The sequence below is a fragment of the Eptatretus burgeri genome, chromosome 3 (assembly GCF_056783735.1).
Source record: "Eptatretus burgeri isolate ZD-2024b chromosome 3, Ebu_testis_v1, whole genome shotgun sequence".
NCBI classification, from domain to species: domain Eukaryota; kingdom Metazoa; phylum Chordata; class Myxini; order Myxiniformes; family Myxinidae; genus Eptatretus; species Eptatretus burgeri.
This window is the reverse complement of record NC_140963.1, coordinates 116,256,334-116,270,434: the sequence shown is the minus strand read 5'-3', so window position 1 is coordinate 116,270,434 and position 14,101 is coordinate 116,256,334. Positions and strand designations below refer to the sequence as shown.

Genomic DNA, 14,101 nt, shown 5'->3' with positions numbered 1-14,101 from the left:
AGCTTCAATGCAAATATCTTTGCCTCAAACTCTTTTGTTTTCATGGAGGTGACTACAATATCACCTCCGATCACCTTGATTGCAAGCCATGACCAACACTTGAAAGTTGAAGGGTTCAATATGTCCATTTGATTCCAATTTGTTGCGTCCTGCTTGCTAAATCTGGTGCACGAAAGGTCACAGAAACTTGTTTCGGTTCTGTGACATTGAGTGAATGAAAGACAGAGCTCAACGCTCAAGTGAATGAGTTGGCAACATTGAGAAAAACCGAAGAAAACAAAACGTTTTGTCTCCGCTGTCTGCGCCCGTAAATAGTAAAACACTAATCAATCGACCATTACAATTAGCTTTACGAGATCGCAGCAGTTTGTAAAGTTAATTACGGCCAGTGAACAAATAACGTGACAGTGCAAAACATTTCAAATTTGTATTTTCAGTGTAGTTTCCTTTGTTTATATTGTTTACACTTGTTCCATTTCTCATTCAAACCGTCAATGCCAGTAAAATATTTTCAAATTGCTCGTTCAGCCACAGCTGCAACTGAAAGGCCATCTATGTACAATAGAGCATGGTGTTGGCTTAGCAGTTAAGGTGGCTGGCTTGGGACCTAAGGATCCTGAGTTAGAGCCCCTCTCGACTGTTGAATTAACAATAGGTGGGTTTGACTCAACCTGTCATCCTTCTGGGGTCGGTGAAACGAGGACCAATGGACTGGGGTAATAACCATTCGGGGTAACCTGTGTTGGAGTGGTGACCTGTCCAGGACTGTACTTCGTGCCTTTACTGTGCAAAAGGAATGGTATTATTATATCATGTACAGTACCTGGCTTTCTGCTTTAGTCGGCTTTAGTCGTCTTGCCAAGTCAACGTGTTGCTTTCAATGGAACCCTCTCCCCTCCTCTCGTCTCATTTGAGTCATCAAGCTTCAGTCATCAACTCAGTTATTCGTCAACAAATCGGTGGTTGAAACAAATAATAGTCACTGGGGACAGGTATACGCTATATGAGGGTTGCGGCAGGGGTGGGGAAGGGGAAAGAGTGGGGGTGATTGGGTGATTCAGCTGCTCGAAGCCGCAGTCATGAATGATGATCTTTGTGACAAGGGTCTTGTCCACAGTGCATTCATGAAGGAGGAATACACATTCAGACATCCTTCTTTTGTCCTTTTATGACCTGCCACAATTTTTACATGAGGCTTGTGTAATATTCCCCTGACTGTAGTCTAGTGAAGCACATAGTCAATCAGCAGGTTCCCTTTGTTGTCACAGAAAATCGAGCCTGTGATTTTGTCGGATGCAGGTTGGGCCTGAAATTCCTTGATTGGGAATGATGCCTTGGTGATTCCATTGTTCGAGTCCAATTTGGTTTCAGGGTCCCCGTGCTGCTTTCACGTTTCGTAAACAGCGACCATATGAGTGATTTAGAAGGTTTGCTGCATCTGACATGAACAGATCAAAAGGCTTGTGACATGATTTCAACAGCTTGCCGTTGCTCATGAGTGATGAGGTTTTAGAGAATCCTATCTTTCTCAGACTTTCAGCATGGCCAAATTGTTCATGGGTGATGGAAAAATGCTGCCTTGAGAAATTCCAAGTTCTGCGCATATTTTGGCAACTTTAAGGCAGTGATCCTCCACAATTTCATCCATTGTTATATCCATCCACCAATGCATAATCTTCTTCTTCTTGCGTATGGCAGCTTGGCTGCCGGGTAGCTATCATTTTGTTGTGGCGCAGCTGTGCTGCTGATACTGTGCTCTTCTACCAGTACACTGGTACTCATTTCGCCGACCTCAGAATGATGACAGGCTGAATCAACCCCACCTGGTGTTAATTCAGCGGCCAACAGGGCTCAAACTCAGCAACCTAAGATCCAAAGCACGCCACCCTAACTGCCAAACCAACATCATGCTTTGCCAATGCATAATGAGACTTGCCTTCGGGATTGGGACCTTTTTCCATTCTTCATTGCTATATTACCTTGAACATCTTATTCAATCGTTTTGACTCCTCATTGCCCCATCTAGCCAACACAGAATGGCATTAGAGAAGAGAGACAAGGGCTGTACGTACATATATATATATATATATATATATATATATATATATATATATATATATATATATATATATATATATATATATATATATATATATATATGAGAGGTCAAGCATGCTCTCGAGCTGAAACCTCACAGGATGATGTGAATCTTGTGATGGCAGAATATTAATGAATGCTCAAGTGGCATGCGATTGTGTTTTCTCTTCATTCGACACCTGTGAATCTTCCTGTACTTTCTTTTATTTTTTCTGTGCCATCATACATCCCGACAGATGTGAAAAACCCAGTGAAGAAAAGCGCACCAGCCAACAATAACATTTCAAAATAAGACAAAGGCTCAGAAATCCATTGTTTTAACCACAGTTTTTCATTACGCATGAAGCAGTCGCAATGTGCTTGGACCTGAGATGCTACCTGGAGGTGTGGAGGGACATAGGCTTGAAATACATCAGAGACCTGGGTAATTAATTTCATTAGCAGATATTCATTCTCCAAACACCAATGTTTGCAATTTTAATGAATATGGTTTGGCCCGACCACACAAGCTTTTGTTTAATATTCCATGGTAATATTTTGAACAGCTCAACTCAACCGAATCCCAAAATGCAACATTACGGAGCAATTAAAAAAGTACAACATAGTGGTTCATGGAAAAGTGAAGTGACATGGAAAAGTGAGATGCAAGTAGGGTTCATGTGGGTGTGATCATGGAGGATGACATAAAGATCGTGGTGCACTGCTTGTTTGAAGTCCTGGAGGAAAGATATCAGCTGAATCATCTCCAGAAGCAGTTCCCAAAATTAAAGAAAGGCAAAACAAAAGAGTTAGGGTTTGTAGTAAGCCTGAATTTTTGGAGTTTTACCAGGAAAGCATTACTGGAAGAATGTGTGCATTTTGGAGGAGTTGGGGAGAGTTTGAGAACTGACAGCAGAGGAGTTAAACTGGACGGAGGAGGGGTGGTAAAAAAATAGCAAGGTCATCAACATATTTGCAATGTGAAAACAACAGGCCTTGTGCTTTGGTCTCATTGTGGGAGACGACAATAATGTTGAGAGTCATAAATTCTACACTGTTCAGAATTCAGGAGAGACAGATGTCATGCTGGGGCACCAGCCCATATAAAAGAGCAGTAGTCCATTGAGCTGTGCAGGAGCTCATACAAAGGCATTGTAGACTGTGAGTACTTTTGATATTTCAAGGAATGTCTTGAAACGACAGAGGATATCCAGTTTGTGTTTGGCAATATGGAGGCAAGATTTGCTCATTGGTCAACCCAAGAGAAGATTGTGGCTGATGGAAGCCTTAAACGTCAAGAGACTGAACTTCCAGTGGATGACCATGGAATTTGACAGGCGGATTCATATGATGAGTCTTCTCGAGTGACAGGACGAGACTGTGAGATTCTAGGAAGTATGCATTTAGGGCAGATATTTCTAGGATTTATTCAGACCAGCACTGAATCAATTCCAGATCAGAAGAGAGTGATGCAGCTGCTGCCTGCCTGTCATTGGGATTTGGGTTTTCCACAAAGAAAAGTTTTTCCAGAGCATCGATGAGATTGTTTCCATCGATAAGGAACAAGACTGGGACCAAGAAAATGCCTCGGGGACCTATAGCCTCCAATGAAAGAGGAGACGAGACGAAACGTGACGAAACGTGATGAAACGAGATGAGACGAGAGGAGATCGTTCCATTGAAAGCAACACGTTTACTGCGCAAGACGACTAAAGCAGAAAGCCAGGTACATCGACAGCATTATAGCTGCAGGCAACAAACTTGAGAAACACAGCAGGGTGCTGGACTGTGTTAAATGGCAGAGATATGTCTAGGGAGATGCAGAGCAATTTTTACACATCAATAGCTCAGGTTTTTACTTTCAGATTCCCAATTTTAAAGTTTGGTCGAGTTATATGCACTGTAATTGCATTTCTTCACTGTCTGCTCTGCCAAAGGTAGATAAAAAAAAAAAACGACGTCAAAATATGAACTGAAATTTTACCCCTGATATAAAATTGAAATGTGAAAAAAAAAACCTTCCCTCCTTTCCATCGTTTTCATTTAACTGATTAACACAGCATAGACGAGGGTGGTTCAATGTTAACGAGGCCTTTGTAGTGAAGAACTTGTACAAGGTTATCGTTCAATGCTGTCTTTGTTGCCTGAAAACGTTTTACAAAAAGTGGCATTAGTGCTGGTCAAATCATTTTGGGGAAAACCATGATGGTGGCCAACATAGTCACATGTGTTGTGGAAGAGAGGTGCATCATGAAGTTCCTTGTTGAGGAAAACATCAAAACAGTTGATATTCATTGGACACTGCCTGTACAATTTGGTGAGGTATGTCTTTCACATAGTTTGTACTGTTGGACTCCGCTATTCGCGGACCCTGCATATTCGTAATTCATAAAGTGACCTGCTTCTAGATCCGCGCTTCATGTATTCACGTAAACAAACAAAAAAATCGTTATTATTATTCTTTTACATTTAAGGACTGGTGTCCGATATCCACCTCGGAAATTGAAAATCAGCCAACGTCAAAGCATTACATTAAAATGGTGCAAAAATGGATCCCCTGAACTACAGCCCAATTGGCTCACTGTATTTTCAAACATCAGCAAGGTCATGGAATCCATCACCGTAGTTGACATAAAATCATTCCTTTTCTCCAAAAGCATCATCTCTGGTGATCAATTTGGATTAACACCTGGTCACACCTGCCAACCAACGTGTGGCTCATAAATCCAGGAGAATGTTTCCATCCCAGCCAAGACTGGATGTTGGCAAGCCTAAGGATAAGAGTGTAGCTGAGGAGTTTGCGAACAGGCTGAGTGGACATTTGGGGAGTCTGGGTACTTTGGGGGATCCTGAAGTGTGGTGGAGTGCCTTCAAGATCACCGTCCTTGATGTTGCCGGTAGATGTCTTGGAACTCACCGCAGGGCAAAGAAGAATTTTGTCTCTCAACGGACACTGGATACCATTGACCAGAGTCACAGGGGCAAGCTGAATGACAAAGCTGTGTTCAGGGAGCTGAGGCGTAAAACTGTACGTACACTAAGGGTGGACAAGGAGGCCTATGTGCGAGGAATATGTGAGGGGGTAGAGCATCACCTGTGGTCAAGTGATTCTCGTCCTGCTTTCAGGGGAATTTGCACATCGAGTTCCTCTAAGCCTGTCCCTCGGTGTATTACAGTGAGAGCAGAGGGTGGTAGGCTCTTGATAGAGGAGTATATGTATATATACTTGATAAAGGAGTATATATATATATGTATCCAGAAAGACCCACCCACATCTTTCACCTGTGAATGGACAGAATAGCCAATCAGCTCTCACCTCATCAACTGAACCCAGGTGGCGAGGATTATCAATAATTGACACCTCCCACACTCCTCTCACCAAAGAAGTTGCATAAAGAAACTCAAGAAGACCTACACAAGGAAAGTGCTTTGCTGTTTCGAACCTTTCCCAGAGTTCTTCCACAACTATAAAGACGTTCACACATAGTACACACATGAGCTCCCAATGCTTCACACCCCCTCAGCTACCGTACCAGTTTCATCGCTTATTGGCAAATCATCAGCGATCGCACAGACAGCAATGCATACCAATGAGGCTCCCAAGCATGTACCACGTGCGAATGTCAAAAGCAGTCAATATATAAATAAAGACCCACCCACATCTCTCACCTGTGAATAGAGGGAATAGCCAATCAGCTCTCACCAAATCAACTAAACCCAGGTGGCTAGGATTGTATAAATAATTAACACCTCCCACACTCCTTTATGTCAGGTCAGGTTCGATCTGTGACCTGCTACAGGTACCATGTACTCACCTGTTCCATGGTCGGGTTGTCGGCGACTAAACCGTCTCCCCAACCAGGTTTTCTGGTGAGGAGGGTGTTTGGATATGGACACCCAGCAGGATTAAAAACAAAACCTGTCAAAGGGTGGAGGAGCTCCTTGTGAGCCAACGGCCATCCATATCTAGTGCCCAACTGTGTCTGCGGACGTCCTCCTGCAGTTGGGTTACTTCTTTTTAGGAGGTTGGTGGCAGGATTTGCACTCCGGCCACCGTAAAACCCTTCATTCCGCAAAACGCAAAAACGCAAAAAAATGTGAAAACCCACTCCGTGGGAGTACCTCCTGTGCAGCTTCCCTTCGCAGGGCAGCTCACCGGATGACGGGATTGGGCAAAGCCTTCGGGACCCCCAATCTTTGATGATAGGAGGGAAACCACGGGGTAACATCCCTGGGTCAGATTGCGGGAGAGTGTGTCGGAGTGGTGCTGAGGTGTCGTCCACCAGACGGCGATCTCCTTGGGTTAACCTGAGGCAGTCCCTTCGGGTGGGTGCCTGGAATGTCCTATCCCTAAGAGAGGATGATTACCTGTCTCTGTTATCATCTGAGCTCAAGCGTTTGGACATCGGGATCGCAGCTCTCTCTGAGGTTCGGAGACCGGATTGCGGCGAGATAATGATGTGTGGTTACACCTACTATTGGTCTGGTCGCTCTGATGGTTACCATACCCAAGGAGTTGCTGTAGCTGTGTCCAATAAGCTGACCCCAATGATAATTGAGGTAACACCGGTCAACGAGCGTATTATGAGATTAAGGATTCGTCACTCCTTAGGTGTTATTTCCCTGGTCTCTGTTTATGCTCCGACTGAGGCGAGTGATCTCACCGTGAAGGACACATTCTACGCCACACTCGAGTCTGTGGTTGATCAGTGCCCCAGACGAGATACACTTCTAGTCTTGGGGGATTTCAATGCATCGACTGGAACTGATAGGGATGGGTATGAGGTGTGTGTTGGTCCCCATGGGTCAGGAACTATGAACCAGAATAGCACTAAGTTCCTTGACTTTGCAAGAAGTCATGGACTTAGGGTGGCTGGTTCATGGTTTCAGCGCCCACAAGCTCATCGCTGGACTTGGTATTCCAACGCTGGCGGTGTGGCAAAGGAGATTGACCATGTCCTCATTGACGGTCGTTGGAGGATGATCCAGATCTGCAGGGTCTACCGGAGTGCTCAGTTCCTCAATACTGACCACAGGCTTGTTGTAGCAACTCTAAAGCTGCACCTTAAATTCTGGAGAATTGTACCATCCCAGCCTAGGCTGGATGTTGGCAAGCTCAGGGATGAGAGAGTAGCTGAGGAGTTTGCGAACAGGCTGAGTGGACACTTGGGGGGTCTGGGTGCTTTGGGGGGTCCTGAAGAGTTGTGGAGTGCCTTCAAGACTACTGTCCTTGATGTTGCCGGTGGATGTCTTGGAGCTCACCGCAGGGCAAAGAAGAATTTTGTCTCTCAAGGGACACTGGATACCATTGACCAGAGTCGCAGGGCCAGGCTGAATGGCAGAGCTGAGCTGTTCAGGGAGCTGAGGCATAAAACTGTACATGCACTGAGGGTGGACAAGGAGGCCTATGTGCGAGGAATCTGTGAGGGGGTAGAGCATCACCTGTGGACAGGTGATTCTCGTCCCGCTTACAGGGGAATTCGTGCATTACGTTCATCCAAGCCCATCCCTCGGAGCACTGCAGTTCGAGCAGAGAGTGGTAGGCTCTTGACAGGAGTCTGAAGTGAAGGCCCGCTGGACCGGTTACTTTGAGCGGTTGTACCAGGCTGATCCCCCAGCTGTCGAGTTGGACGTCAAGGGTGTTACAATCCCTGTTGCTGACCCTCGAATCAACTGTGGTCCACCTTCGCTTGTGGAAACATGGGCTGCGGTGAACCAGTTGAAACGGGGCAAAGCTCCAGGGATCTGTGGCATCCATGCCGAACTTCTCAAGGCTGGTGGAAATGCTGCACTCGTGTTGTTGCATGCAGTTTTGTGCTCTGCCTGGAACACAGGCATCATCCCAACTGACTGGAAGAGGGGCCTTGTTGTCCCTCTCTGGAAAGGGAAGGGTGATCGCCAAGACTGCAACAACTACCGAGGGGTGACGCTGCTCTCAGTGCCGGGCAAGGTCTTTGCTCGGATAATTCTTGATAGGGTTCGCCACCATCTGCTTGAGCACCAGCGTCCAGAGCAGTCAGGCTTTACACCAAAGAGGTCAACGATTGACCGTATCCTTGCCCTTCGTGTCCTCACCGAACGCAGACAAGAGTTTCGGCAGGGGCTGCTTGCAGCCTATGTTGATCTCTGTAAAGCGTTCGATTCAGTGAATCGGGATGTCCTCTGGAGGATTCTTGGTCTTCATGGGGTGCCACCAAAACTGATCGATCTGATGTCTGAACTCTACTCTGGTACTGAGAGTGCTGTGAAGTGTGGTGGTACCATCTCTGACTTATTTCCAGTTGTTACTGGAGTTCGTCAGGGATGTGCACTGGCCCCCACACTTTTCAGCACTTGTATGGACTGGATTTTAGGGAGGATGTCGGAGAGATCAAGTTGCGGTGCATCGTTTGGGAATTTCAATATCTCGGACCTTGATTTTGCAGATGATGCAGTCATTTTTGCGGAGACTTTAGACATCCTTTTGGGGGCCCTCGAGGTGCTGAATGAGGAGTCGGAGCCGTTGGGATTACGGGTTTCTTGGGTCAAAACTAAGATCCAGGCTTTCGGTGACATCTTGGATGCTGCTGTCCTGTCTGTGTCTGTTTGTGGTGAGGATGTTGAGGTCGTGGAGAGATTCACTTACCTTGGCAGTGATATTCATGTCTCTGCTGGCTGCGAGTCAGAGGTCAATAGACGTCTGGGTCGGGCCTGGGGAGTCATGGATTCACTGGATCATGGGGTGTGGCGCTGCCGGTACCTGTGCGGGAGGACGAAAGTCCGAGTCTTCAGGTCCTTGGTACTTCCAGTCTTGCTCTATGGATGCGAGACTTGGACTCTGACCAAGGATCTGAGACGGAGACTTAATTCCTTTGGTACCAGGTCTCTTCGGAGAATCCTTGGCTATCGCTGGTCGGATTTTGTGTCCAATGAGCGGTTGCTGAGAGAGACTCGGATGAGATTTGTTACCTGCATAGTCCGTGAGCGTCAGTTGCGGCTGTATGGACATGTGGCTCGTTTTCCTGACGCTGATCCTGCTCACCAGATTCTCTCAGCGAGGGAGTCTCATGAGTGGAGGAGGCCAGTGGGCTGACCACGTGCCTCGTGGTTGCAGCAGGTTGACCATCATCTCAAGGAGATGGGGATGGGCCTGGCATCTGCCTGGGGGATGGCCAGACGGAGGCCCCTGGAGTACCGGCGGAAAGTGGACGCAGTGACGCGCTGTTCTGGCACATGCTCCCATACCTGACCTGACACTCCTTTGCATTGGCATTCTCAAGCGTGTATTATGTTTGAATGTCTTTTGAGTTGTGGAGGAATTCTGGGTAGGGTTTGAAACAGCAAAGCGCTTACCTTATGTCGGTCTTCTTGGGTTGCTTTATGCAGCTTCTTCGGTTGGAGGAATGTGGGAGGTGTCAATATATATATATATATATATATATATATATATATATATATATATATATATATATATATATATAAATAAAATGTAATATCGATATAATGTAATATATATAACATCAAAGCATGTGTCCTGAAATGGCTGCCCACTCATCCTTTAGATTCTCCATAAATGGCATCAGTTTCCATAAATGGGAAATTTGACACCTCAGTTTCCAAGTCTGTCCTTGTTTCAGGGGAATTCCTTGAGAATTATTTTCTGATTTTCTGGAATAAAAGGTCTGCATTCACCTTTATGTAATCTCACATATATGCAGTCCAGAAAAAAAGCTTTCATGATACCTGTTCATTGCAACTAGTAAGTTTAATTATACAAGCTGTCCACCACAATAACTGGATTGAACGTGTGCGTGTGTAGGTGTACACACCGATGTACATATCGAAGAATGGATAACTTCAAATCGAAATTGAAATGATGATATCGATAACCTTGAACTTAGTGCTGCCTGTTAGTTTGTTTCCTGTCACTATAGGGGGAGGGGAGGTGGTGATGGGAGGGGGGGGCAGTTATGAGAACTACAGCAGAATCCAGAGACAGAAATTTTGAAACTTGTTAGGTCACAGTAAACCTACCTTTAGCTAAAGGTGTCATCGGTTCTGCAGGGTTCACAAGTGAATGCAAAAAAAACAATACTACCATCGCAACTCTCCTTCTGCACACCATTATGCAACACCGGTGCTTGTGAAGCAAAATTTACCGTTGCATTCGATTCCATCATGAATCAAACTCAGACTGGACAACTCAGAGGTGAGCCCATTATACATGAGCACGCTGTCAAGCCACTTGAGGCAGTCATTTCAAATTAAACTTTGGAGTTAACAATAAAAGTCCTACTCTTGTGGATTGTCTTACAGATCCAAATTGGAGAGAGAGAGGATAGTTTATGGTGTGTTTCCTTCATGAATCTGATTCCCTACATTGGAATGTCAATTGACCCAGACTGTAAAACCTTTAAAAGTACCGACCCGTTGCCTGGAGACTGACATCCCTCAGACTCCCCCACAAACATTATAATCGGGAGATCAAGTATTCTGCATTCATCAACAGCTTTGCCCATTTACATCCCAGTAGGATCAAGCTAAACCCCTCCCTTAAACCATGACATTAATATCATACCTCCCCATAAACCATTTTTTTCTTCCTCAAAACATATAAAACACAATATTATGAAAGTGGTGATATTCTTTCGGGTGAATGACTTTTTAAACCAATAAAAAAACAACCATTATTTAAAGAATATCATGTTTCCAACCCTTCGAGGCGACAAAATTGGGTGCTCAACCAATCCTGTTTTAGCTTCTCGTGAGAAGGGAATCTCAACCCTGCATCAGCGTAGGGCCCAGGTAGCATGAGTGCCCTTGTTCTCAAATCCTTCTCTGCTGCTTTTCCTTCTCTTCTGTCTGCATTCATAAAATTAGGTTCCCACTATCACGATGCGCGGCACGATTGAAATTGTGGTCTTAATCGTGGACTAATCGTGGTGATCCTATCAGATCTTATCAGATATTGAGGTCAGTCGTGGCAATCGTGTTAATCGTAGAAAATTTTTGAACGGTTCAAAATTTTTCTGCGATCAACACGATCAATTGTCAATCGGGATCATTGTATCAGATCGTATTGCATCGTAACAAAGCGCGACAGATTGCATCTAATCGTGCTTCCTAATCGTGGTGATCGGGATCGATCATCGACAAGACAAACACCACACTCTGTGAGACCACGATTTAAATCGTGCCACACATCGTGATAGTGGGAACAGACTTTCAGAGAAATTCCATGATCAGCTAAGAATGGCCAATCGTGGCGTTCGTAACGGATAGCACGACAGTGGGAACCTCACATAAGCCTCCATGACTTATCTGAGCACTTCAGCTAACATCACTCCGAATCACAAGAAGAGTGCAAAAACAGAAATCAACTATAGTCCTCATGTCTTACCATCAGTTTGGATTCTGCAACAGTTTCTCAATTCTGAACATGCTGCTGTTTGTGTCTGAGCAATGCAATGAGGTATCTCAAGACTCAAAGTCAAACAAGAGGCCAGGATCAGCTCCCCAGAAATCTCTGGGCATTCCACAGTCTCTGTTTGTCAAGTTTTCTGCTTTGTGGTACAACGCTGACTTCATATTTGGATTTTCTAACTTCCATCATTCATGTTCCTATCAATGGATTCAACATTTCACAATGGAAACCGATTAACAAAAATAGCCGCAGACTGGGCACCCGACATCTATCCAAGTCATTCGTTCAAAATCAGAACTACTCGGCCTACAAGAACAGCAAGAACCTAAGGCTCTGGACATCATTGACATCTCCTGCACAAGGCACAAGGCTGTAGCACAAGGCTGTAGCACAAGGCTTGTTTCTCTCACATCATCGACAGATCGCTGGCCTGTTTTTACCACCTTCTCTCCAGTCTTGCTCCTTCTGTTCTCTCAATCTTGTTACCCTCTCCAGCTCCTCCAGTATGCAAGCATTATATCAGTAACTCATCCAGGTTAACTCCCCAGAAATATTTGCTTACTGTCCACCATTATTCTTTTGTTCCGTTTTTCTCCTATTTGTGGAACTGTCATCCAGAGGCGGTTCAACTGCACTCTTCCCTCCTGAGTTTCAAGTAGGCAGTCCACTGTCATCTCAGGTCATCGTCCATTTCTACTGCAGATATATCTTCTACCTCCATTAACACCACTTAACCAAACCATTTGATTTGCAGATGAGTTTTCTTTCCTTCTTTCTTTCGTCCTTTCTTTCTTTTTTTCATGTTTAGTGACTCACTTGTTTTTTGGCGTCCATCTGTAGACCCAATGCTCCACTGTCAGTGCAATGCCTTTTTCCACTCTGTCACCTCGCTCTTCCATGAACTTCAAATTTACCTCCAACATCAAAATTAAAAAGAAGCTCCACCTCTCTCTCCCCCCACCCTCACTCAGCATTTCCTAAACACTGTAGACACCTGAAATACAAGCTCAAGATAAAAAAAAAAATACAAAGAAATTGCAAAACAAGAAAAATGTGATTTTGTCATTAGGCCTCCGTGTTGTATTCATATCCTAGTAATCCAGCACAATACCACATAAATACAGTAATTCACAAAGGAACCATGTTTTCAAAAAATAGAAAGGAAAGAGAGGGCATGGAAGAAAGGGTAGAGCCAACACAAAATAGAGTAACCTGCGGACAATTATTAGGGTGTGGGTGGTTTATCTGGGTTTTTTTTTAAAGATGTGACAACACATGGAAATAAAGCAATGCGTTCAGTGTACGAGTTCCAGGTCTTCCACCTCACCTCGGCTATATATATATATATATATATATATATATATATATATATATATATATATATATATATATATATATATATATATATATATATATATATATATATATATATATATATATATATATATATATATATGGAGCATGCACCACAGCACATCGCTGCGTCCATTTCCGTCGGTACTCCAGGGGCCTCTGTCTGGCCACCCCCCAGGCAGATGCTTGGCCCATCCCCATCAACTAGGGAAAGTACATTTCAGGAACCCACCCGAAAGGACAGCCTCAGGTTAACCCGAGGAGATTGCCTTCTGGTGGACGATACCTCAGCACCACCCCCCCCCCCCATCTACCTCAGTCTGTTTTTTGGAATCATGTGTATTGTGGTGGCTGGAGAACAAATCCTGCCATCAACCTCCGAGGGAAGGTAACCAACTGCAGGAGGACATCCGCACACAGTTGGCGCAAGATATGGATGGTCATTGGCTCACAAGGAGCTCCTCCACCCTTTGGAAGGTTTTGTATTTAATCCTACTGGATGTCCATATCCATACACCCTCCACACCAGGAAACCTGGTGGGAGAAACGGTTTAGTCACCAACACTCGGCCATGAACAGGTTAGTACGGGTTTATATGTTACCTGCAGCAAGTCACAGATCTGATCTGGCCTGTCCTGACAATCACAGGTATGGAAGGGAACTACATTTTGTTTTCCATTAGTCTTTGTGATGATTATTCTGTCCTTGAAATGCTTTTTAGCTCACTCTTCATGTGTAGAAAGCTGTATGGTTCTGTCAGTATCTTGCCTTGATTATACATACAAAAGAAAATACAGACAGTCAAAAAATAAATGGAGAGGAACGATAAATGGAATGCACATTGACAAACAAAGCAAAACTGGCCAACAAAGCAGGAATTAAGACAGAGGGACAAAAAGGACTTGCACGTCAGTTGTGTTGTGATATAACATGCTGCATGCACGAAGCTGTTCTCACTCCACATTGAATCAATGCACAAACATCCCATGGTGTGAAATAAACAATGGTGATTATATCAACACCAAAAGGTTATTGTAAATGTACTTCATCAAATGGGAAGCAGATAACCTTTTGTGAGGGAGGTCAGTGAAGAGCTGTAATTGAACTCAAAACCCAGGAGAAACTGGACACAACATATGCTATACAGAACCAATGCATCAGAAGCTACCGAAGCGACACACCAGCGGGGAAAGGATGTTCTGACATGTCACAGCTCTGCCTGCAAAATGCAACAGTCCATACCAGGGAGATGTGAAAGTTGGAAGGCTC

General features: G+C 44.6%; 1 protein-coding gene across 3 annotated transcripts in view; it reads right to left on the bottom strand.

Moving 5' to 3' along the window:
* LOC147030789 (uncharacterized) overlaps window positions 1-14,101 on the bottom strand; it is a 682,768-nt gene that overhangs the window by 62,892 nt on the left and 605,775 nt on the right. For all 3 annotated transcript variants that reach the window (XM_085875201.1, XM_085875199.1, XM_085875198.1), the window contains exon 12: window positions 14,075-14,101. This exon is cut by the window's right edge and continues 133 nt beyond it. In XM_085875201.1, coding sequence (XP_085731327.1) covers window positions 14,075-14,101 — 27 coding nt within the window. The remainder of the gene's footprint in view (window positions 1-14,074) is intronic.